Source organism: Leuciscus leuciscus, assembly GCF_965113295.1.
Source record: "Leuciscus leuciscus genome assembly, chromosome: 7".
NCBI lineage: Eukaryota > Metazoa > Chordata > Actinopteri > Cypriniformes > Leuciscidae > Leuciscus > Leuciscus leuciscus.
In genome coordinates, this window is record NC_138731.1 from 46102143 (window position 1) to 46128862 (window position 26720).

Consider the following 26720-nt stretch of genomic DNA (forward strand, 5'->3'; position numbering starts at 1 on the left):
TATCAGATATCGGCTTTCGAATATAAAGAATGATCAGTTATCGGCCCAAATGTTCATATCGCTGTATCCCTAATTTGATTTCCAAAAAAACAATACCTTCTGTACATCTCTGACTTCTGAATGGGACGGGGACGGACTCTTCATTTCGAGAGTGGAGGGTTCAACCTCACTGAGAGTCTACAAAACATCACATTAGACATGAAACAGTGGTGTAAATATGTGAACACTAGATCTCACAGATGTCTCTGCTTCGTTTGCTCGTTCTCTTCCAGCACAACTCTCACTTACCTTGTCTAGTCCCACAGTAAGAGCAGCACAATCACTGCCTGATGACCACTGGCTCTTATGGCTCATCTGAGAATATGAAATTAAGCGTTACATACAGAAACACTTCACCTAAGAGTTTAAAAAAAGCATTATAAATGGAATATATAAAGGATAATGTACAGTCAGTCAGTAATTAATAAAAAATAAACTGACAGGATAATAAGGGTCCTGATACACAGCTACCTATCAATAAATATTTGCACATGAAATACTGATTTGAGATAATATACAAGATTACAAAATAGTTAAAGTTTTCAAATCAATATTTCAATATTTAAATGCTACCACAAGGTAATGTTCACGGCTTTTATGCATCACATTACATGTGTTTTCATTCCAGTGTGTCAGGTTGTGTGTAGCTTTACACCAGTTTTATGAGGACACCGTTTTATGAGGACATCATAAGAGCATGTTCCTGATGTTTGACTTGACTGAAGAATCTCAGTGTGTTGTGTAAGTTTAACAGAATCCTGGTCTATGAGGACACTAGATTTATGAGGACATCATAAGAACATGATCCTGATGTTTGACTTTGACTGAAGAATCTCAGTGTGTTGTGTAAGTTTAACAGAATCCTGGTCTATGAGGACACTAGATTTATGAGGACATCATAAGAACATGATCCTGATGTTTGACTTTGACTGAAGAATCTCAGTGTGTTGTGTAAGTTTAACAGAATACTGGTCTATGAGGACACTAGATTTATGAGGACATCATAAGAACATGATCCTGATGTTTGACTTTGACTGAGTGTGTTGTGTAAGTTTAACAGAATACTGGTCTATGAGGACACTAGTTTTACTGGGACACTGGTAACTAGATACATTTGGACGGCACTGAGTTCAAGTGTGTGTATGTATGAGAGTGATACGAGACATTGCGCCTGTGCTAGATGTACAGTAAGTGATCGTGACTCACTTCTTACACACACAATCATAATTCAGGGACTGATAACAGTGGCAAATAATCTGTTTCTGAGGAAACAGAGTTATTACATTAACTTATTGGATACCTTTAGAGTTGCTGTATCTTGTTCAGGTTTCATCTGATTCTTCAGAGTTATCATCTGAAAAAAAAAGTAGTAAAAATATATAAAAAAGACAAATAAATACTAATTTTAGTATCACTTATTGAAAGCCAAACAGAGGTTGCTATTTTTTACCAACTTCAATGATTATATTTAATCTGACAAGCACAAATAGTTTTCGCTATTGGTATTAGCCACAATGAGCTGTGAATTATGGGTTATCAGTATCGATCCTAATATTCCATATGTGTGTCCCGGTAAAACTAGTGTCCTCATAGACCAGGATTCTGTCAAACTTACACAACACACTGAGATTCTCCTGTCAAGTTAAACATCAGGACATTGCTCTTATGATGTCCTCATAAAACGGTGTCCTCATAAAACAGGTGTAAGACACACACACACACTTGACACACTGTAATGAACATGCATGTAATGTGATGCATTAAAGCCATGAACATTAACTTGTAGGGCTGCACAATGTATTGCTTTATCATTCATACCTATCTGTGGTAGTGACATTGCAGTATAGGCCTCTGTGAAGTCAGGCTATATAAAGACTCTGCCGTGTTATTTTACAGTTGATTCCTCAAGTTCTGTACCTAAATGCTGTTAGACTTACCTGGAATATATGAGGCATTGTTTATTTCACATCTTTGTTAATTTTTTTTATCTCTGCTTGCAATTTATTATTTTCTATGCAGATGCAAACCCCTACAAAATCACACCAATCATTCTAGAATGATTAATTATTTCCAAATAGAGCTATTCAATTCATTTAGTGAAATTGCTTTTCATATTGAAAAACTTTTGTTAATGTGAGTTAATAAAATATGCGAATTCATGTTCGTTCACAGTGTATTAAATTAACAGATACAACACTGGATCCTAAAATGTCTTGGAAAATGTTGAGATTAACGTTAAGTAAGATAAACATTAAGTAAATCCTGTAGAAGTATTGTTCATTCATTGTTAGTTCATGTTAACTAATACTAACAAGATGAAACCTTTTTATAAAGAAAGTTGGAAATATGAATGTAAAATTCATTTTAAAAGTTAAGGAATCTTACATTAGGCCACTGTACTGTATATGTTTGATTTATGTTGAAGTGTTTGGGACATTGGCTTTAAATGATGTGCGTTTCGTTTTTGTAATCAGGCTTTCAAAGTATATCACATTTTGGATTTAGATTCATCGGCTAATATATCAGATATCGGCTTTCGAATATAAAGAATGATCAGTTATCGGCCCAAATGTTCATATCGCTGTATCCCTAATTTGATTTCCAAAAAAACAATACCTTCTGTACATCTCTGACTTCTGAATGGGACGGGGACGGACTCTTCATTTCGAGAGTGGAGGGTTCAACCTCACTGAGAGTCTACAAAACATAACATTAGACATGAAACAGTGGTGTAAATATGTGAACACTAGATCTCACAGATGTCTCTGCTTCGTTTGCTCGTTCTCTTCCAGCACAACTCTCACTTACCTTGTCTAGTCCCACAGTAAGAGCAGCACAATCACTGCCTGATGACCACTGGCTCTTATGGCTCATCTGAGAATATGAAATTAAGCGTTACATACAGAAACACTTCACCTAAGAGTTTAAAAAAAGCATTATAAATGGAATATATAAAGGATAATGTACAGTCAGTCAGTAATTAATAAAAAATAAACTGACAGGATAATAAGGGTCCTGATACACAGCTACCTATCAATAAATATTTGCACATGAAATACTGATTTGAGATAATATACAAGATTTCAAAATAGTTAAAGTTTTCAAATCAATATTTAAATGCTACCACAAGGTAATGTTCACGGCTTTTATGCATCACATTACATGTGTTTTCATTCCAGTGTGTCAGGTTGTGTGTAGCTTTACACCAGTTTTATGAGGACACCGTTTTATGAGGACATCATAAGAGCATGTTCCTGATGTTTGACTTGACTGAAGAATCTCAGTGTGTTGTGTAAGTTTAACAGAATCCTGGTCTATGAGGACACTAGATTTATGAGGACATCATAAGAACATGATCCTGATGTTTGACTTTGACTGAGTGTGTTGTGTAAGTTTAACAGAATACTGGTCTATGAGGACACTAGTTTTACTGGGACACTGGTAACTAGATACATTTGGACGGCACTGAGTTCAAGTGTGTGTATGTATGAGAGTGATACGAGACATTGCGCCTGTGCTAGATGTACAGTAAGTGATCGTGACTCACTTCTTACACACACAATCATAATTCAGGGACTGATAACAGTGGCAAATAATCTGTTTCTGAGGAACACTGGTCGCATGGCACTGCTTAAGCATGGAAACCCTGAACTCACCTTTATAATGATTGCTGAATCTGCCCTGGAGCTCATCTTTGTCTGTAAACGGCATGTCCTCTTCCAGATCTTGATCTTCTCCTTCACTGACTCACTTCAGCCATCATCCCATGTGTCTGCACGCATAGAAAAAGACTCTCATTAATCACGACCATTGCATTTCATTTGACATATTATTCAAAAAGCTTGTTTTAAATAAATTGATCAATTATGGTAAACAGCATTCAAGTTATTTTAATACTTTATTATTATATGATATTTAAGGAATATGTTAATTGATAATAACTATTCATTCATAGATTTCATTCACAATTGATACATTATAGGCAATAATAGTGACAGTATTAATAAGACTGAATCAGACTGACAGTTCTAATAATATTCAGAGTATATTTTATTATAGTCAGGAGTAATATGAGCACATATTTGTGTCTTAATGTGTTTAAAGCAAGCATAACTGTAGTAATATTAACAGTAGCATATCAGGATACTGTACTGGGTGAAATAGCCTCCCCTTCACATACTGTAGTCATGACAACGCGTTATTATGATGGCTAGACTATTTTATGAGATCAGAAAAGGTAGCAGTTACAAATATAGTGCAATCGAAAACGAGTTTAAAATGACAAGCATCGCTGATTCCCTCATGTCAGTCTGTAAACAGAATCACTATAGGTCCGCTAGCACCGTTAGCATCACGCGCTAGCTGCTTTCTAACTGTAAAACGAGCAGCGAAGAGCATACAGAACATGCACAAACAAGCCAACCGGACCCACATGCTATTAGAGAAGCAATTAAACAACGTTATAACTTACCTTTTGGATAACAGTTGCCTTCATCAGGTCCACAGATGTCTTCTCAGGTGCAGAGTTTGTCCAGTCCAAACAGGAAATGACGTGACGACGAATGACTACACCTCTGATTACGTTGTACTTATCATAATATAAACGGGATTTTATTTATTTATTTATCATATATTTAATGCAAAATTAATAAATTACAGGCAAAAATACTTAAATAATTAGTATTTTGCATTAAGTTGCTACACATTTTAAAGCTGATTGAAGCTCCGCCCACTGGCGCCATCTTGTTTTCGCGATCTCCCGCCTACCGGTACCGATCTGACCAATCACTAAAGCTGATTGAAGCTCCGCCCACTGGCGCCATCTTGTTTTCGCGATTTCCCGCCTACCGGTACCGATCTGACCAATCACAGGCCCCAAAGAATACACTTGTGTAAAAGATGCAAATTTTTGATGACGCGGGTGTAATACCAGGACCTGGCTACAGGGGCGCACTCTCGAAATCAGGGATACACTGTGTATGGTAAAATTTCAGGGTTTTGTGGTATGTAAGGACATGGCGCCAAACTTTGAGAGGGAGCTTCTGGAACGTAGTAAATGACATCTACGCTGTCGGATTTATGAGGACATGGCCTCTGTCCTCATAAACCCAAATGTCCCCATAGTGCTGGTGCGTATTCAGGTCAAAAGTCCTCGTAAACCACAAAAACAAACACACACACACGCACTGTCGTCACACACACACACACACACACACACACACACACACACACACTGTCGTCACACACACACGATCGACTCGATGACTGGCAGCCGTGGGATCTCATTAAACTGGTGGCTTTTCCTGTCATCGTGTGTTAAAGTGAAGGAACAACGAGTCTGTGTTTGCTAAACTATTTTAATCTGCAGTGTTCTTGATGTGCTTTCAAACTTGTATCACACTGGTGTTATTTATTAATCTTTAATCTTTTGGTAACACATCATTTGTTAGCATTAGTTAACATGAACTATAGTGAAACATACTTCTAAAGCATTTAATAATTGTAGTTAATGTTAATTCAACATTTAGCAATACTTTATCACAATGAAAAGTCGTTATTATTATTTAAAGTTGCGTTATGTAAATTGTGTCCGTCTATCGGTTAAAAATAAACCGCATGAGTCTCGCGCGGAAGAACATTGTTTGTCTCGTGCTTCGGTGCTTCGGTTCTGTTTCTGACGCGATTTACCGCGAAATCAGTCCCGACTGCTTCTTGCACATTTTCATTAATAACAAGTTATTGTCCATATATATAAAGTAAAATAGTGTAGCTTTAATGAGCCCAAACTAACATCAACTCACAATAAACACGAACTTGACTAGCTAAATATTTATTTTCATGTAAAGATCCAATTTTTACTGTATAATATGATAAAAGTTTAAAACAATAATTTGAAAAAAATAAAATGCATTTATTTCTAATCCAATGTTTTATTATTATTGTTATTTTACATTTAGTTTAATTAAATGTATTTATTTCTAATCTAATGTTTTATTATTATTATTATTTTACATTTAGTTTAATCTTATTTATTTATTTTCCCGTTTATTTCGGACCCCAGTTTGAAACCCCGCCCACACGGTCAGACGGCCCGCCCCCGCGTGCTCTGATTGGCTGGTTCGGCTGTCCGTCATCAGGCTGATAGAGATGCAGAAACTGAAGCGACACGCACTGAAACACACACAGCTCTTTGACAGGCTGAAACTGGACACTGGCCGAAACTCTTAACCGTTTGCTCACTTTTATCAGACTTTCATCATGTTGCAGGTAAGAAGAAACACCGCATTCCTTCAGGCTGCTTTTCGAAGAAGTGATTTGCTCTTTTCAGTGCTTTATTGAGGACAGTTTTGAGGAGTTTTGTTGCAGATTGAGTCTGTGGAAGTCATTATTAAGTAGGCTATCTTGACTTCATCAGTGGCTGGAAAGAAAGAGAGAAAGAGGGAAAGAAAGACAGAAAGAAAGAGAGAAAGAAAGAAAGAAAGAAAGAAAGAAAGAAAGAAAGAAAGAAAGAACGCAGCGCCTCGGATGTCTTGAAGTAATCAGTGAAGTTTATCTCGGGACATTTCTCTTCTTTATAATGTCTACCAATAGATGTGAGAGTGTTAGGATGTCACTGGTGAAGAATAGCGTTTGAGCGCCAGATTCTGCGCGGTTTATTAATGTGCAATGACAACTTGATGCTGATTTATTTAACAATGCAATAAAATACGCAATTATCAAATATATATCAATATTTATTTGGACCAAGTGTCATTGAATTAAATGCAAAATATATTTTTATTTTATTTTATGTCAGAAACATGCAAATATACGAACATTCAGGAGAACATTCGAGAAAAAAAAACATTAGTAGCCTATGTAAAGTCAAATATCTAAAGTAAGTAATAAGAATCACTTATACATATGAAGAGGACAAACAAAAGACGAAGGATAAGAAGAAAATAAAAGATTAAGTACCCTACATTTTTATAGACAAAAAAAAAAAAAAAAATATATATATACAAAAAAATTTAAAATATATATATAACCTGAGCCATTACAAAAGATTCGTTCATACTGTTTCAGGAATCTATCACATTTTTTATTGCTAGTTAAACTAAATGCAAAATACCAAATCATAAATTGATTAGACTTGACAAGTAAAACTTTTCACAGTAATAATGATATGCGTTGGTTGTCAAAGACTATAATGTGAAACGCTTGAGAAACTTCATGTATCCAGTAAAACCCCCTCAAACACCAGTAGATCAGAAGACTCTGATGAGAGAAGATCTGTGCAGAGACTGTCCAAAACATGAAGACTTTCATGCATCTGAGTGAACTACTGGAATATCTTTCTGGTGAGATCAGGATGTGAAAAGCTTCTGTTATCATTTATCATTTATCATCTGGTCCAGCAGAATCTGCCAGTGATCAGCCCATGTGTTCAAACGCCAGGATCCAAAAATCCAAAACCGATTGAGTCCTGAGTTGCTTCTTTCACAGCATTGATCTGTCCATCGACTGGCACTGCTCGTCCTGCTTCAGTTTCAGGGCTTTTAACGACTCGAACTGTGGAAAGATTGATCTGTGAGATCAGGCCTCGTGTAACTGTGTCAGACGCAACGCATTATACAAGTAACTTATCTAAGTTATCAGATTACAATATGTCGCAATACAAAAATGCATCAATATGTATCGTGGATAGTTCACCCAGAATAAAAATTACTGTGTGAGAAAAATTAAATTTTAGTGTCAGTACTACAATAAACTACAATATAAAATGTTGAATATGTATAATAGTGCAGTGGGGGAATATTTGAGTGTCCTGGTAATGCCAAAAGTGGCCAATATTATTTTATATATCTAGTCAGTGACAGAGTTCAAGCATATTCGACTAAAATAATTCTGTATTTCAGCTTCAGAATCATGAATATGTTTATTCTGGTGTCTCTTTTGTCCTGTATTGGGTTTATCAGCTCCAAGACTATTCATTTACACACACACAATAATACCAAATTTAGCATTTTAATCAACAGTTTTAGTTCACCTTTTATCATATATCTTGGAGTATCGCAATAATATCGTATCGTGAGTTCAGTATCGTGATATGTATCGAATCGTGACATGAGTGTATTGTTACACCACTAAAAATAAGGCATTACTCTTAAAGCGGTGGTATAATGCCCTTTCACAAGATGTAAAATAAGTCTCTGATGTCCCCAGAGTGTGTATGTGAAGTTTTAGCTCTATATACCCCACAGATATTTTTATATCGCATGTTAAAATTGTCACTTTTTGAGGGTGAGCAAAAACACGCCGTTTGTGTCTGTCCCTTTAAATGCAAATGAGCTGCTGCTCCCGGTACAGGGGGTGGAGCTTCAACAGCTCGTGTCCTTTTACCTCACACACACACACACTCACACACACACACACACACACACACACACACACACACACACACACACACACACACACACACACACACACACACACACACACACACACACACACACACACTCCCACACACACACTGAAAATATCAAAAACTTTTAGCCTTTTATGTTCAAACCGGAGTCAGACAAAGATGGAGAGACTCGAGAAGAAGTGAAACATGTAGAAGCAACAGGACATTTCTGAATGGTTAGTTGATGAGTTTATGCAGCTGTTGTGTTGTTATCTTCTAGTCACTGATTAGCATATTCTGTCATGATAATCTATAAATCGTGTTCAGGGGGCGGGGTTTATGTAAATTCTAGGGTTTGTGATGTCACTAACCCGGGAGGAATGTGGTGTAGTCTCTACCAGCCGTTTCTTGTAGTCCTTAAAAAGCGATTTCTGTAAAAGCAAATATCTCCCTTTGCTTTGAACTTTGAGCGTTGTAACTTTGCAGATGTTGTTTATGATCAAACAGCAACATTACACACTAACTAAAGTTAGAAAAGTCAAATCATAATCAACCACCCCTTTAAATTTACAAGAAAATATGTGTTAAATTTTCAAATCCGTAACTCAAGTTAATTTTTTCCCCATGTTTTGACTGACCGCTCATGCTGAGAGAATCGTGTGAACGTGATGATTATTGTAGTTTTAGAATAAATGTGAACATTTACTCGTCTCACTTGCACAAAAACTGATGCAGAATTACTCAGAATTAATAAAAACAGTGAAATGCAAACTTTAGAATATTACAGAAACCTGCAATAATTAAATGCATTAAATTATACAAATGTACTTTATGTATTTAATCTCACTTTATTAACCAGTCTTTGCTGCTGATCTTCGATGGTCCGCTTCAGACATACTATGTAACGCATTACTTTCTATAAAAAGTAACTAAGTAATGCAAATAGTTAGTTTTTTGGGGATTAATGCAATATTGTAATGCATTAGTTTTAAAAGTAACTTTCCCCAACACTGTGTGTCATGAGCGAGTGACAGCGTGATTCAGAGGACTAATACTTACTAAAAATGTCATGCTTAACATGATCCAAATATCACAGTATGCTGTGCGAAGTGTGTAAACATACTAAAACATTACATTATTTAACATTACTTTTACTTTAGAACCAAAACTGTGCAAAATAATAAGAATAAGAATTGTTGTCAAAGAATATATTTTGAATTCAGTTTACTTATATACCTTATATACTTGATTTATATACCCAGACTTTATATTATTTTATTTTTTCAGTAAAAAAGAAACACACACACACACACACACACACACACACACACACACACACACACACACACACACACACACACACACACACACACACACAAAAAAAATAACGAATCAAGGTTTTGGATTGCCTCATGGCCACACATGCAAATAAAGCTGAGATAGAAGCAACAGTAATTATACATATATTTAATTCATTTTACTTGTATTTATTTTCATGACATCATTAGCATATTTTATGTTTTGCTGCCGTGGCATCAGGATCACAGTGACCAGAGCTGGCAGCAGTGTGTGTGTGTGTGTGTGTGTGTGTGTGCAGTCTGTAGTGCTGGTCCTCAGGCCACATCTGTGTGTGTGTGTGTGTGTGAGATGTTGTGCAGTCCATCAGTGCTGGTCCTCAGGCCACATCTGTGTGTGTGTGTGTATGTGTGTGCTTAATATAGCAATATATTTTGTAAATGATAAATCACGTTTGAGATTTGTGCTGGCTACTGTATACAGCCCACCAGGGCACCATACAGACTTTATCAAAGAATTTGCTGACTTTCTATCAGAGTTAGTACAGGCTGCAGATAAAGTACTAATTGTTGGTGATTTTAATATACACATAGATAACAAAAAAGAAGCATTGGGATTGGCATTTAAAGACATTCTGAACTCTATTGGAGTTAGACAACACGTGTCAGGACCTACTCATTGTTGTAATCATACTCTAGATCTAATATTATCACATGGAATAGATGTTGATGCCACTGAAATTCTGCAGCAGAGCGATGACATCTCAGATCATTATCTAGTCTCGTGTAAACTTCATTTAGCCAAGGCTGCAAAGCCGACTCTGTGTTATAAATATGTGAGAACTATCACTTCTGCCACTAAAGATTGCTTTATTAATAATCTTCCTGATCAGTTTCATCATCTCAGCATCCCAGATAGCTTAGAAGAACTAGATATTACGACAGAAACTTTTAACTCTCTCTTTTCCAGCACTTTAGACACAGTTGCTCCGTTGTGCTTAAAGAAGATTAAAGAAAATAGTCCAACGCCGTGGTACAACGAGCACACTCAGGCCCTTAAAGGTGCCATGTGGATTGTCTGGCAAAAAAATCAAGTCATACTCCACATTCCATACCAGATGGGGGCAGTATACCTCCATAAAGTGAATTGGTCTACTCTAGAGTAACAGACGAGAAACGGCATAGTCTCTATGCTCCGCCCCTACCTTCACAACAACCCTAGAGCCATAGCCGAAGCCTAATAGAGGACGTTTTGCCTCCAGAGGAACGTTGGGTGATGTCAAGTGATTTTGAAACATGACATCTTCAAGCTACTCCCCTTCACCTTTACCAGTGAATATGTTCATATTCGTTTTGTTCATATTACATTTTGAGTTGTATATGCACATTGTTTGACTTAAATTAATTTGACAGACAGCATTCTGTCAACATCATTTGTCAACATCAGACAGCGCACGTGAACCGATCATCTCTACTATAGTAAAAAAAACACGAACACTGTTGAAAAATACATTAGGCTACAAATGACCTGTTCGCGCCACAAATTGTTCTCCGTCCTTAGCGACCGAGTCATTGAATGTGAAACAGCCGGCTGCTGTCGTCAGCGAGCAGCAATATTCAGACAACGAGGGCGCGCGCGCCGCATTGATACCTCCGTTTCAGTTTCTCGAACCCGCGCAGTGCGGCGGTCAGAACACGGAGTTGTTCGTGTATTGCAGGTTGGCTGGTGGTTATGTTGCCCGCATACCGCCTCCCATGGCCGAAACTGGTATTACGACACCTGTCGGGCCGTGGCTAGTAATGCTAATGCTAATTAAGGTTGATATCTCTGCAGCACTATAACTTGACATTTTTTTAATGACATCATCGCCCTTATTTCTTCTCATTCTTTTGATGCGTGTAGCTAATTTTTTGGATATTTTTACCTCAATTTTTACTGCCAGCAGCCAGAGGAATGGAGCGCAACTGGAAGAAAACACAACTAGAGGTATTTCGCATTTCATGGAAGGAGAGCTCGATTGCATACAGAGAGGCCTTAAAAGCTGCTAGATCTGCTTATTTTTCAAACCTATTAGAAGAAAATAAACAAAACCCTAGGTGTTTATTTGAAACAGTGACTAAACTAACGAATAATAAAGCTTCAAGCCCAGAAGTTTCCAAGCAGCACAGCAGTAATGACAGTAATGATGTTTTTTTGTATGTTCTTTACTATACCAATTTGTACAGTGTCCTTGGGTACCTTGAAAGGCGCTTTTCTAAATAAAATGTATTATTATTATTATTATTATAAACAACTTAACTTATAAGATTGATAATATCAGGGAGAAAATTATAACTATGCAACCGTCTACTACAGTATCGCATCAGGCAGTGCATTGTAGTGTCCCTGAGGAAAAATTTGATTCATTCATTGCTATAGGAGAGGAAGAATTTACTAAACTCGTTAAATCATCTAAAACTTTTAAGCTGGCTATGATTAAACCGCTTGTTAAAAAAACGCAACTTAATCCTACAGAATTAGTCAATTATAGGCCGATCTCGAATCTACCTTTTCTGTCAAAGATACTAGAAAAGGCAGTATCCTCACAACTATGTTCCTTTTTAGAAAGAAATGATATCTGCGAGGATTTCCAGTCAGGATTTAGACCGTACCATAGTACTGAGACAGCTCTCATTAGAGTCACAAATGATCTGCTCTTATCATCCGATCGTGGTTGTATCTCTCTATTAGTGTTACTCGATCTTAGTGCTGCATTTAATTCTATCGACCACAACATTCTTATAAATAGACTCAAAAACTATGTTGGCATTAGTGGAATTGCATTAGCATGGTTTAAATCATACTTATCTGACCGTTATCAGTTTGTCGCAGTAAATGAAGAGATGTCTCATCTAGAGGTCGACCGATTCATCGGTTTTGCCGATTAATCGGCACCGATAGTTGATTGGTGGAACTATCGTTATCGGCAAAAATACATAACGATAGTTTTTCCTGGTTGCGTCCGTTGCTGGAGCGGCTGAGAAGCTCGCGCTGTCATTCATTACACAGTAAGAGAGAGCTGAGAAGGGTCTGCTGGCATCATGCAGTACAAGAGCGGCCTCTAGAGGTGTAATAAAAACTATCGCTGATGCCTCGTGTTGTTTATTTCGACACGTGATTCTGCGTGCTGCACTGAGAGCACATGCTGACATCAGATGCGTGTTTAAAGCACCGACAGCTAAAAGGTAGCCTATGTATATACTCTACGTTTTTTCATATCATTATAAAGTGATTAATTTGTTGACTAAATGCTGCATTAGTAGAGAAAGAACAGCACAACAGTATGTTTGTTTGCCTTCGAGGCTGAGAGGACGCTAGTACCTCAAGCGGTTAAAACACTGACAAAAATAAACGTCCGACCCGAATGTTTAATGTCACAATTGTTACCATCTATATGCATTAGTTTATATCCAGCTGGTCACTTTTATGCATTAAATATGCAGAGAAGTTGCATATTTAAATCTAGAGACGTAAGATAGCAAACTGATATGTTCATACACTACAGCCGACAGAAAGATATAAACAAATCAGAAAAGCATTCGATTTCGGATATTTTTTCATCATCACTTTAATACATATTTTGTTATTTTGATTAGATAATCATCAAGTGTTTATAAAATAGAAGCAAAAGTGTGAGACTACATGTAATATTTATGTCATTTCAATGCTCTGGCGTTGTAGATATTTAAAGTTGGCCATCTTTAAGCATGACTGTTTGGATTTATATGAAATGATAACACTTACAGTAAAATTCCATATGTAACATTAACTAAGGTTAATAACTGCTGTATAAGTATTGTTCATTATTTGTTAATTAACATGTACTAATTTATATTAAGTAGCCTACAATATATGAATTTAAATTAAGGTTTTTTATTTGTTAACCATAGTTAATGCACTATCAAACTAACATGAATGATCAAGGTGCAATTGTATTGCTCAAATATTTTACTGATCAAATTTTGTTACTTTTTTATTCATTAAGTTGGCTTGAAAAAGAACAGTTAAACAGTTACATTTTTATGTTACTGGTTTTATTTGTTATTTAGAGTATTACTTTTTGTTTCAGTTTGAATGAATGTCTTTTATTGACTTCAATATTTATTCATATTTATATATTTATTTAATTTAGCATGTTTTCATGGTTCAATACAGTTTTATTATTTTTATAATAAAGTTCAGCACTGTTTTACTTGGAGTGTTATGTTTTTTTTTAATCCAGAATCAATTCGAAAAACTATCGGTGGATTAATCGGTTATCGGCAAGTATGGCCCAACCTAGCTATCGTTATCGGTAAAATCCACTATCGGTCGACCTCTAGTCTCATCGATCACCAGTTCAGTATGGCGTACCACAAGGCTCAGTACTAGGACCACTGCTGTTCACTCTGTACATGCTACCCTCACACACACACACACACACACACACACACACACACACACACACACACACACACACACTGTACATGCTACCCTTGGGAGATATCATTCGGAAACATGGAATTAGTTTTCACTGTTATGCTGATGATGCTCAGCTCTATATTTCTTCACGCCCAGATGAAACTTACCAATTCACAAAATTAACAGAATGTATAGCTGATATAAAGACTTGGATGACTAGTAATTTCCTACTAAATTCAGAAAAAAATAATTATTCTAATTATTGGACAAAAAACGTCCTCACGTAATAACCTAGAATACTGTCTAACACTTGATGGCTGCTCTGTCAAGTCCTCGTGGTCGGTTAGGAACCTGGGTGTGTGTGTGTGTGTGTGTGTGTGTGTGTGCTCTTTGATACCAATCTTTCATTTGAAAGTCACGTGTCTAGTGTCTGTAAAACCTTATTCTTCCATCTTAAAAATGTATCTAAATTATGCCATATGCTCTCATTGACAAATGCGGAACAATTAGTTCATGTGTTCATGACCTCAAGGCTAGATTACTGTAATGCTCTACTGGGTGGTTGCCCTGCACGCTTAATAAACAAACTACAGCTGGTCCAAAACACAGCAGCTCGAGTTCTTACCAGAACCAGGAAGTATGACCATATTAGCCCGGTTCTGTCAACACTGCACTGGCTCCCTATTAAACATCGTATACATTTTATAATATTGCTGATTACTTTCAAAGCACTAAATGGTTTAGCCCCGCAGTACTTGAGCGAGCTCTTAACGCATTATAGTCCTTCACGTCTATTGCGATCTCAAAATTCCGGCCAGTTGATAATACCTAGAATATCTAAATCGACTGCTGGCGGTAGATCCTTCTCCTATTTAGCACCAAAACTCTGGAACAATCTTCCTACCATTGTCCGGGAAGCAGACACTCTCTGTCAGTTCAAAGCTAGATTAAAAACACATCTCTTTGACCTAGCATTCACATAATACATTATAGACTTCTATAATTCAATGTTAGGCTGCATAGATCAGGTCAGCCAAAACCGGGAACACTTCCCATATATCCTGATGTACTCGTTACATCATAAGAAGAATGGCGTCTACGCTAATATTAGTCTCTCTGTTTATCCCGAGGTTTACCGCAGTCCGCCGGATCCAGATCTGATGAAGGTCCTGCGCCTACACACACACACACACACACACACACACACACACACACACACACACACACACACACACTCCAGATCTGATGAAGGACCTGCGCCTGGACGCGACAACAACGCAGTCCTGAAATGTCAACTAGTCTCTCCTCGGTGAAGGCCTCCCTCCCCTCCTTCACCTCTCTACAGATAAAGTGTTGTCAGGATGATCCCGGTTCGCGTGGCTACGTGGAAGCGATAAAAATTCTGTATTATACATTTTAAGGCCAGACATGTAGTTTGTTGAGGGTTGGTTTGTAGGGAAGGACTACACGCCTGCGCACATATATTCAAACGCGCATCCCTATAGACTGAACTCGTAATACGCATGTGCGCGCCATCAGCGTTCTCACTGGTTCGTGTTTTTGAAGTTTGCGCAGAAAGAACTGAAGAGTTTTCTGTTAAAACGGTGTCGCGTTAGCGGCCCCTAAGTTAATAACTAATGATCGTTGCGACGGAAGTGAATCAATCAAACTAACTTTATCTGGACAATAACTTTATTCTAGATCTGCTGTAAAGCCTAAACAATCTATGTTACTGTAATCTCCTATTATCACTGTAAAGCTGCTTTGGAACAATCTACATTGTTAAAAGTGCTATATAAATGAAGATGACTTGTGTGTGTGTGTGTGTGTTTGTGAGATGTTGTGCAGTCCGTCAGTGCTGGTCCTCAGGCCACATCTGTGTGTGCGTGTGTGCGTGTGTGTGTGTGTGTGTGTGCGTGTGTATGAGATGATGTGCAGTCCGTCAGTGCCGGTCCTCAGGCCACATCTGTGTGTGTGTGTGTGTGTGTGTGTGTGTGTGTGTGATGATGTGTGTGTGTGTGTGTGTGTGTGTGTGTGCGTGTGTGTGTGTGTGAGATGTTGTGCAGTCCGTCAGTGCCGGTCCTCAGGCCACATCTGTGTGTGTGTGTGTGTGTGTGTGTGTGTGTGTGTGTGTGTGATGATCTGTGTGTGTGTGCGTGTGTGTGTGAGATGTTGTGCAGTCCGTCAGTGCCGGTCCTCAGGCCACATCTCTGTGTGTGTGTGTGTGTGTGTGTGTGTGTGTGTGATGATCTGTGTGTGTGTGCGTGTGTGTGTGAGATGTTGTGCAGTCCGTCAGTGCCGGTCCTCAGGCCACATCTGTGTGTGTGTGTGTGTGTGTGTGTGTGTGATGATCTGTGTGTGTGTGCGTGTGTGTGTGAGATGTTGTGCAGTCCGTCAGTGCCGGTCCTCAGGCCACATCTGTGTGTGTGTGTGTGATGATCTGTGTGTGTGTGCGTGTGTGTGTGAGATGTTGTGCAGTCCGTCAGTGCCGGTCCTCAGGCCACATCTGACACGAGCTGCTCTGAGGCTGCTTTGGAAAAACACACTCTCTCGCTCACAGCTCGTTCTCCATGAGAGAGAGAGAGAGAGAGAGAGAGAGAGAGAGAGAGAGAGGGAGAGGGAGAGGGAGAGGGAGAGAGAGGGAGAGGGAGAGAGAGGGAGAGGGAGAGAGAGAGATAGTGAGAAAGAGAGAGAGAGAGAGAGAGAGAGAGAGAGAGAGGGAGAGAGAAAGAGAGGGAGAGAGAGATAGTGAGAAAGAGAGAGAGAGAGAGAGAGAGAGAGAGAGAGAGAGAGAGAGAGGGACGAGTAAGACTGCAGACGAGTCACGGAACACATTCTATTTATCATTCATATTTAATAACTGTCACTGATGGGAGTTTGACCCATATCTCCAAACCTGCCAAGAACATGCAAATCATATTTCATAATAATAAACATAATTTTGCACAGGAATATTTATAATTAAGTCCTAAATTGTCCTAAATGTTCACCCAAATTCTCATTACTATAATGTATATAAATATCCAGATATATTATTTTAAATTTTAACATCTTGATAGTAGATGTTTGTACTGCAATAATTTATGCTTTCAATTTAAATTATAATTAAAATGTATATGAATTAGATTCTATTATATATATATATATATATAAAATAATAACAGTCACAGACAGGAAAAAAGCAATGCTAAGGTCATGTGTCCAAACAAATTCTATGATATTTTGTTACAAATCCACCTGTCACTTTGTATTATGGCTAATATGAAACAATATTTGTTCTGTGTATCTGGGGAAAATCTGCTGTTTTTGCATTTCTCTCTTCAGCCTCGTGTGAATGGGGCTTTTTGTTGCACTTTGTGGTTCGCGGTAATATTAATTCAAGATTAATTAATTTGAAGGCGTTTTATATCCGTGTAACATCTGGGCCTGAAGCAAAACCAATCGACTGGACAGTAGAAGAGGAGAGGAGAGGAGAGGAGGAGAGGAGGAATTGAGAGGAGAGGAGAAAAGAGGAGGAGAGGAGGAATTTAGAGGAGAGGAGAGGAGGAGAGGAGGAATTGAGAGGAGATTAGAAAAGAGGAGGAATTGAGAGGAGAGGAGAAAAGAGGAGGAGAGGAGGAATTTAGAGGAGAGGATGAGAGGAGAAAAGAGGAGGAATTTAGAGGAGGGGAAAGCAGGAGGAGAGGTGAGGAGAGGAGGAGGAGGAGAGGTGAGGAGAGGAGGAATTGAGAGGAAGAGGAGAGGATGAGAGGAGAAAAGAGGAGGAGAGGAGGAATTTAGAGGAGAGGAGAGCAGGAGGAGAGGAGGAGGAGGAGAGGTGAGGAGAGGAGGAATTGAGAGGAGAGGAGATGAGGGGAGAAAAGAGGAGGAAAGGAGGAATTGAGAGTAGTGGAGAGGAGGGATTGAGAGGATAGGTGAGGAGGGGGGAACTGAGAGGAGAGGAGGGATTGAGAGGAGAGGAGAGGTGAGGAGGGGGGAATTGAGAGGAGAGGAGAAAAGAGGAGGAGAGGAGGAATTGAGAGGGGAGGAGAGAAGAAAAGAATAGGAGATGAAGAATTGAGAGGAGGGGAGGGGAGGAGGGATTGAGAGGATAGGGGAGGTGAGGAGGGGGGAATTGAGAGGAGAGGAGAGAAGAAAAGAATAGGAGATGAAGAATTGAGAGGAGGGATTGAGAGGAGAGGTGAGGAGGGGGAACTGAGAGGAGGGGAGGAGGGATTGAGGGGAGGAGAGGTGAGGAGGGGGGAATTGAGAGGAGAGGAGATGAGAGGAGAAAAGAGGAGGAGAGGAGAAAAGAGGAGGAGAGGAGGAATTGAGAGGGGAGGAGAGAAGAAAAGAGGAGGAGAGGAGGAATTGAGAGGGGAGGAGAGGAGAAAAGAGGAGGAGAGGAATTGAGAGGAGATGAGAGGAGAAAAGAGGAGGAGAGGATGAATTGAGAGGAGAAAAGAGGAGGAGAGGAGGAATTTAGAGGGGAGGAGAGGAGGAGGAGAGGTGAGGAGAGGAGGAATTGAGAGGGGAGGAGAGAAGAAAGGAGGAGAGGAGGAATTGAGAGGGGAGGAGAGGAGAAAAGAGGAGGAGAGGAGGAATTGAGAGGGGAGGAGAGGAGAAAAGAGGAGGAGAGGAGGAATTGAGAGGAGAAAAGAGGAGGAGAGGAGGAATTGAGAGGGGAGGAGAGGAGAAAAGAGGAGGAGAGGAGGAATTGAGAGGGGAGGAGAGAAGAAAAGAGGAGGAGAGGAGGAATTGAGAGGGGAGGAGAGGAGAAAAGAGGAGGAGAGGAGGAATTGAGAGGAGATGAGAGGAGAAAAGAGGAGGAGAGGAGGAATTTAGAGGGGAGGAGAAGAGGAGGAGAGGTGAGGAGAGGAGGAATTGAGAGGGGAAGAGAGAAGAAAAGAGGAGGAGAGGAGGAATTGAGAGGAGATGAGAGGAGATGAGAGGAGAAAAGAGGAGAGGAGGAATTTAGAGGGGAGGAGAGGAGGAGGAGAGGTGAGGAGAGTAGGAATTGAGAGGGGAGGAGAGAAGAAATGAGAAGAGGAGGAATTGAGAGGAGAAAAGAGGAGGAGAGGAGGAATTGAGAGGAGAGGAGATGAGAGGAGAAAAGAGGATGAGAGGAGGAATTGAGAGGGCAGAAAAGAGAGGAGAAAAGAGGAGGAGAGGAAGAATTTAGAGGAGAGGGGAGGAGGAATTGAGAGGAGAGGAGAAAAGAGGAGAGGATGGATTGAGAGGAGAGGATGAGAGGAGAAAAGAGGAGGAGAGGAGGAATTGAGAGGAGAGCAGGAGGAGAGGTGAGGAGAGGAGGAGGAGAGTTGAGGAGAGGAGGAATTGAGAGGAGATGAGGAGGTGAGGAGAGGAGGAGGACAGGTGAGGAGGAGAGGAGGAGGAGAGGTGAGGAGGAGGAGGAGAGGTGAGGAGAGGAGAGGAGGACAGGAGGAATTGAGAGGAGAGGAGAGGGAGAGATGAAGGAGAGGAGAGGAGAGGAGAGGGAGAGATGAAGGAGAGGAGAGGGGGATATGCACATACTTCACATGCAGTCTTTAACACACATATAAATATTTACTGTGAGTCAGATGTGTTTTACCCTCTCAGATCCAGCATTGTGTCCTCAGAAGAGAAGCTGATGGAGAGATAGAGAGACAGACACTCACTCTCTCCAATCTCTTTCCACTCTTTCTCTAGGCGGAGTCGCTTTTCCTGGAATTATCAGGCAGCTTTTCCTGTTGTGCTGACTTTACTTACTCTCTCTCTCTCCCTCTGAGTCTCTGTGTTTATTAGTGATGTAGATTCACCAAAGAATCATTCTTTTGAGTCGAGTCCACTCATGAACCAGTTCACTATACCGCACTCAAAATGACTCGGTTAACGAATCGTTTTGAATCATTACGAACGGTTCTTCAGTGAACCACCTCTTTCAGACTCGCAGTGATAGGGTTAGGGTTAAATGTATTGTCTTTTAAAATACAATTTCCAAAATATTTGGTTATGTAACTTACAGTTAACCAGTTTTTGATAATTAATATTTTTATAATCATGCAAGGATTTGATAGATAATTTGCTGTATAATCGTCACATATAGCAGAAATATTAGGAATTATAATGTGCTGAAATATTTACAGCTTGAACATGCAAAATCTGAAAGATGCAAATTCATTTTGTGAGATGGTTTATAAATAGTTCTAGTATTTTCTATATTCATAATTTTTTCTACTGTTTAATAAAATATTTTGCATTCATTTGTGTCACACAATAATAATTTATTTATGTTGATATTGACTAAAACTCGTCCGTTCCATTTCAAAGTGTTTGGAGGCGGCAGTATTGAGGTCTAAAGTGCTTTTATGTTTGTTTGTTTTTACTGAATATTTGCTGCAATAACCTGAACTGACATCAATGTAATTAAGCAAAAAATGCACAAGCTTTTTGATAAAAATTAAAACAAAATATAAAAATAAAGTCTAAATCAGAATATTAACAAATACTATAGTATATCCATGACACTATAATTTACATTTTTTATTGAATACAAAATCTGAATACATCAAAATGGCATAAACAGCAAATATACAGAGAAAGAAAACTGGCATGAAGACTCAACACAACACAACCATATCGAATCCATGATAAAATAAACATCAAAATACATCATAGAGTATAATTAAAATAAAATGAATTAAATAAATAAATAATAAAAAACTACTCCAGATTATATAATTCAAACAAATTACAAAGTTTTACTGCATTTTGATTTTTCATTTTAATGAGGGCATCTGAGAATTCATTACTCAATTCATTACTCAATTTAATTAATTTCTGAACATAATAAACTTTTTCAAAATGTACATTTATGAATAAAATAATTTGCCAATAATCCGATATGCTGACATATTTATTGGAATGTTTTAGAAATACCGCGCCGAGATGTCAAGGGTTACGTGATGACGTAAAAGAATCATAGAATGTCTGGTTCACTGAATCGAACTGTTCGAAAGAACCGATTCGCGGAAATGGGTCGGACTTCCCTCTGTACTAGTGTGTGTGAGTGTGTGTGTGAGTTCAGCCTCTCGCACTGGCAGAGACTTTGGATTAAGCGTGTTATGTGGGAATGAACCATCTGGAATTCTTGCTCTTCCACAAGAGCTTTTCTCCGAACAAAACAAGCTTTCTGAAATCTGAACAGAAGTTCTGGAAATGGCTGTGAAGCGCGAAGAGACGCGAAATCCATCGGTGGGTGAAACACAACTGCGTTACTGTAACGTGTGTGTGTGTGTGTGTGTGTGTGTGTGTGAGACAGCAGACTGTATGATACTCTGTATCTGTCTCCGTGTAATATTCCGCGTGCATCTTTAGTTTGGATGTAATGCATTGCGTTGCTCTCAGAGAGGGTTTGGGAAACTGTTACTTTACTGAGTTTAAAGTTAATTCCTGTGAAAATGGGTCACATTTTGTCCTGCTAAACTGCGATCGTTAAACCAATGAATCATTAGAGTAATAGATTATTGAGTAACGCTTTATTTTACAATGTCATTGTTACATGTACTAGTTACTGTAGTAATAATAACTATAAATTATGAATGATTACATGTAACAAACCCTATTGTATGTACATGATGTAGTTAATATTACTCAGTACTTAAATATATAATTACAGTGTAATAAAGACACCTTAAAATAAAGTGTAACTGAAGGGATTTTAACAGTTAAACATTAATTCGTCCTGATGCTTCGATTTAATACTCTTTAATCCTCACATCTTACTCGTGAACATTAATGATGAACTAATCTTCTGATTAATTATCTTTTATGGCTTTGTTTAGAATAGAAATGAGGTACAAAGCTGCTGTTTGGTCTTTACATAATTCACTTGCATTTGTATTATTTATTATATTGTATTATTGAGGGTTCTTGGCTTGGCTCTATTATTTTAAAATGTGAAATATGAAGCCAGGGGCATATTTTTGTGCATAATGTGGATTAAAGGAGGGTTTGTAATGATAATACAGTATAAACAAATCTTACTATAATGCATGCTTTATTTGAACTTCCTTATTGTGGTTTATATTCATAGATTCATCACTTAATAAACGAAGGTCGTTGTGTACAGCAAGCAACTGTTTCTGTGCACATCTTTACAGATATTGTATGAACTTCAAACAATTGGCCTTTTGTGTGGCGATGGCTTTGGAAACAGTAATTGCTGGATCCTCACAGGTCGTCGTGGAGTAATGAGCTTCGTAATGAGTGTGTGATGGGAGTCCGTGTGATTGAGTGTGATGGACATCAGTGCATCTGCTCCCAAACAAAGAGTCGAGATTCTGCTCGACTGAGCCGTCAAGCTCTCTGACATCAGCAGATTATAATATTACACAATCATAAACACAATGCTAACAGGCCCGGTGTGGTGCTTTGATGACATGTGCAAATATTCACTGTGTTGCTGTTTAATAGTTTAAGAAGTATCAACGTATTTCAGATGTTTTTCCCTGTGGGAAATAAAGCTTCATTAAGTGAGTCGGTAGTTGTCAGTCACTGGTTCTGTATATTTATAAGTGGTCCAGAAATTGTAATGTTGGTTGCTTTGAAGATAGAATTTGGTTGGTTGTAAAATCTCAAAAATCTAAATTTCACACTATAATTCATCAGTGAAAATTTTAGGTTTCTCCCACCAGAGATAATCAACTCAAACAAAAGTTAGGGTAAGATTGAATGTGCCCCTATTGTGCAATTTTAAAGGTTCCTAACAGAAGATTTGCATGCATCTGAGGTGGAAAAATCATCTGTTTTCTCTCAGTGTCTGAAACGCTTCGATCAAAGATTCAGTCTCTCTAAGCCCCGCCTCTCTGAGAGCTGCTCTGCTGTGATTGGTCAGAAAGCAAACGCTCATTATCATATCTGAATCTCAGCTCTTGATCACAGTGATACGAACAGTGACGATGGCGTGGGTTTGACCGTATCAATCTCAGAGAACAGCGTCTTCTCGACACGAACAACACGAACCAAACTCTTCCAGTCTCAGATACACTACAGTGTTTGAGGGCGGAGCTAAGAGACACTGTTCAGCCAATCAAGACCAGAGGAGGGCATTATGCTAATTTCAGCAGTAAGTGAGACTGAATTACTGACGACTCGTTTCGGTTCAGAATCGCTTTTGATCTTTGAAACTTGTACATTCACAAACAGCTTTATTACTCACTACATGAAAGGGAATATCCTAAAAAGCACAATAGGGGGACTTTATAAAACTTGCACTTTATTGGCTTCATTAAAAGTGAAACTTTGAGCAATCTTGATCATTACATTTGGACTTAAGTTCTATATAAAAGGATGTGCCAAATGTTTACTTTGAAAAGTGCTCGAAAGAAGAGTTTTTGTTCCAAGCTCCTCTGATCATCCTGGACTGAGATATTGAGGATTCCCTGAACGTCCGTATAACTAAGATTTATCTGGTGGTTTTGCAATACCAACAATACATAGATGAGCACTCAAAAATGATTAAGCTATCTTTATTGGAATACATGAGGGTGGATTGAACCCGTCCAGTAAGAGTATTAGATTTAAGATGAATGTGGAGCAGCTCATTTAATGAGAAGTGTTTGAGACGTCTGAGATCTCTTCTGAAACACTGGAGGATTTTCCTATTACTGGGATCTTTTACTCCGGAGGAACATCAGAGTATCAGGATAAAGAGCTCTCACTTTTGCTTTCCTACAGCCTATGATTATCAAATATAAATGAGTCATGAAAGCTTTGAGTGGTTCGTGAGGCAAAATACACTGCCTGCCACTCAAAAATTTGAGGTCGGTAACATTTTTCTAAAAGAAATCTCACCGAACCATGCCAGTATTCATATAACTGATCAAAAATACAGTACAAATTGTGGGATATTATTAGAATGTAAATCATCTGTTTTCTATGTGAATATATGAGTGTAATTTATTCCTGTGATCAAAGCTGAATTTTCAGCATCATTACTCCAGTCTTCAGTGTCACATGATCCTCCAGAAATCACTCTAATATGAGGATTTGATGCTCAAGAAACATTTATGATTATTATCAATCTTGAAACCAGTTCATGTTTTTGTGAAAACTCTGATACATTTTTTTCTCAGGATTCTTTAATGAATAGGAAGTTCAGCATTTATTTGAAATATAATCTTTTTTATCATTATAAATGTCTTTTTCTGTCAATTTTGATCAGTTTAAGTGTTTGAATGAATGTTTTGCACTGGTCCGATGACTGTTTTGAGTGTTAAACCAGAAGTAAAGCCATGTTTAACTCCTTCACAGACGGCTAAACGGCTTCCCTGGGTTTCGCTGGCGTCCCGATCGCTTCACTGAAGATGGACACACTGGAGTCGGAGTTAACTTGCCCAATCTGTCTGGAGCTGTTCGAGGATCCTCTTCTTCTGCCCTGCGCCCACAGCCTGTGCTTTAACTGTGCTCACCGGATCCTGGTGTCCCACCGAAGCTCATCCGACGAGTCCAAACCCGTCTCCGCTTTCCAGTGTCCCACCTGCCGATATGCCATCGCCCTCGACCCGCAGGGCCTAGACGGGCTCAAGCGCAACGTGACTCTGCAGAACATCATCGAGCGCTTCCAGAAGGCCTCGCTGAGCGGCCCGAACTCCCCGAGCGAGACCCGGCGCGCGAGCATGAGTTCCCCGGTCCAGTGCCAGTTCTGCGAGACCGACCCGCCCCAGGAGGCGCTGAAGACCTGCGTGACCTGTGAGGTCTCGTACTGCCAGGAGTGCCTGCGGGCCACGCACCCTAACAAGAAGCCGTTCACGGGCCACCGGCTGACGGAGCCGGTGCCGGACGCTCGGGTCCGAGGACTGGCCTGTCCCGAACACGCGGAGGAGAAGGTCAACATGTACTGTGTGACGGATGAGCAGCTGATCTGCTCTCTGTGTAAACTGGTCGGGCATCACCGAGAGCACCAGGTGGCGGCGCTGGGCGAGCGCTTCGACAAGCTGAAGGTGAGACACACTGGGGAAATACAGGAAAAATCTAATACAAATTGTGATTGCGATTTAAATAAATCATAAAATCCAGGTTTTATGTGATTGTTTTATAGGTGTTTTGTGATTATATATCAGTATGACTATAAAATATTAATAATAATACGATTCAACAAGCTGAAGGTGAGACACACTGAGGAAATAAAGGAAAAATCGAATAAAAATTGTGATTGCGATTTAAATAAATCATAAAATCCAGGTTTTATGTGATTGTTTTATAGGTGTTTTGTGATTATATATCAGTATGACTATAAAATATTAATAATAATACGATTCGACAAGCTGAAGGTGAGACACACTGGGGAAATACAGGAAAATTCTAATAAAAATGGTCATTGCGATTTAAATAAAACATAAAATCCAGGTTTTATGTGATTGTTTTATAGATGTTTTATGATTATATATCAGTATGACTATAAAATATTAATAATAATACGATTCGACAAGCTGAAGGTTAGACACACTGGGGAAATACAGGAAAATTCAAATAAAAATTGTCATTGCGATTTAAATAAAACATAAAATCCAGGTTTTATGTGATTGTTTTATAGATGTTTTATGATTATATATCAGTATGACTATAAAATATTAATAATAATACGATTCGACAAGCTGAAGGTGAGACACACTGGGGAAATACAGGAAAAATGTAATAAAAATTGTGATTGAGATTTAAATAAAACATAAAATCCAGGTTTTATGTGATTGTTTTATAGGTGTTTTGTGATTATATATCAGTATGACTATACAATATTAATAATAGTACGATTCGACAAGCTGAAGGAGAGACACACTGGGGAAATACAGGAAAAATGTAATAAAAATTGTGATTGAGATTTAAATAAAACATAAAATCCAGGTTTTATGTGATTGTTTTATAGGTGTTTTGTGATTATATATCAGTATGACTATAAAATATTAATAATAATACGATTCGACAAGCTAAAGGTGAGACACACTGGGAAATACAGGAAAAATCTAATAAAAATTGTGATTGCAATGTAAATAAAACAAAACAATTCAGGTTTTATGTGATTGTTTTATTGGTGTTTTGTGATTATATATCAGTATGACTATAAAATATTAATAATAATACGATTTGACAAGCTGAAGGTGAGACACACTGGGGAAATACAGGAAAAATCTAATAAAAATTGTGATTGAGATTTAAATAAATAAAAAAAATCCAGGTTTTATGTTATTGTTTTATAGGCGTTTTGTCATTATATATCAATATGACTATAAAATATTAATAACAATACGATTCGACAAGCTGAAGGTGAGACACACTGGGGAAATACAGGAAAAATCAAATAAAAATTGTGATTGCGATTTAAAAAAAAAATCCAAGTTTATGTGATTGTTTTATAGGTGTTTTGTGATTATATATCAGTATGACTATAAAATATTAATAATAATACAATTTGACAAGCTGAATGTGAGACACACTGGGGAAATACAGGAAAAATCTAATAAAAATTGTGATATCAGTATGACTATAAAATATTAATAATAATACGATTCGACAAGCTGAAGGTGAGACACACTGGGGA

General features: G+C 38.4%; 1 protein-coding gene and 1 long non-coding RNA gene across 5 annotated transcripts in view; one reads left to right on the forward strand and one right to left on the reverse strand.

Annotated features, from left to right (window-relative positions):
* Positions 1–26720, forward strand: part of mid1 (midline 1) — a 77072-nt gene that overhangs the window by 21586 nt on the left and 28766 nt on the right. The window contains exons 1-2 of one of the 3 annotated variants that reach the window (XM_082175999.1): positions 6190–6306; positions 24437–25125. In XM_082175999.1, coding sequence (XP_082032125.1) covers positions 24490–25125 — 636 coding nt within the window. In that variant the 5' untranslated portion in view covers positions 6190–6306; positions 24437–24489. Of the gene's footprint in view, positions 1–6189; positions 6307–21167; positions 21377–24436; positions 25126–26720 lie in introns of those variants that run through there. The other 2 variants (XM_082175997.1, XM_082175998.1) reach the window with 2 other exon arrangements.
* LOC309503284 lies at positions 417–5238 on the reverse strand. Of its 2 annotated transcripts, none has more exons than XR_014207597.1 (3): positions 4511–5238; positions 3696–3811; positions 417–1393 (listed from the first exon to the last, which is right to left on the reverse strand). It is a non-coding gene; the product is annotated as an uncharacterized lncRNA (long non-coding RNA). The 2 variants fall into 2 exon arrangements; XR_014207598.1 differs by lacking the exon at positions 417–1393 and adding an exon at positions 2695–2913.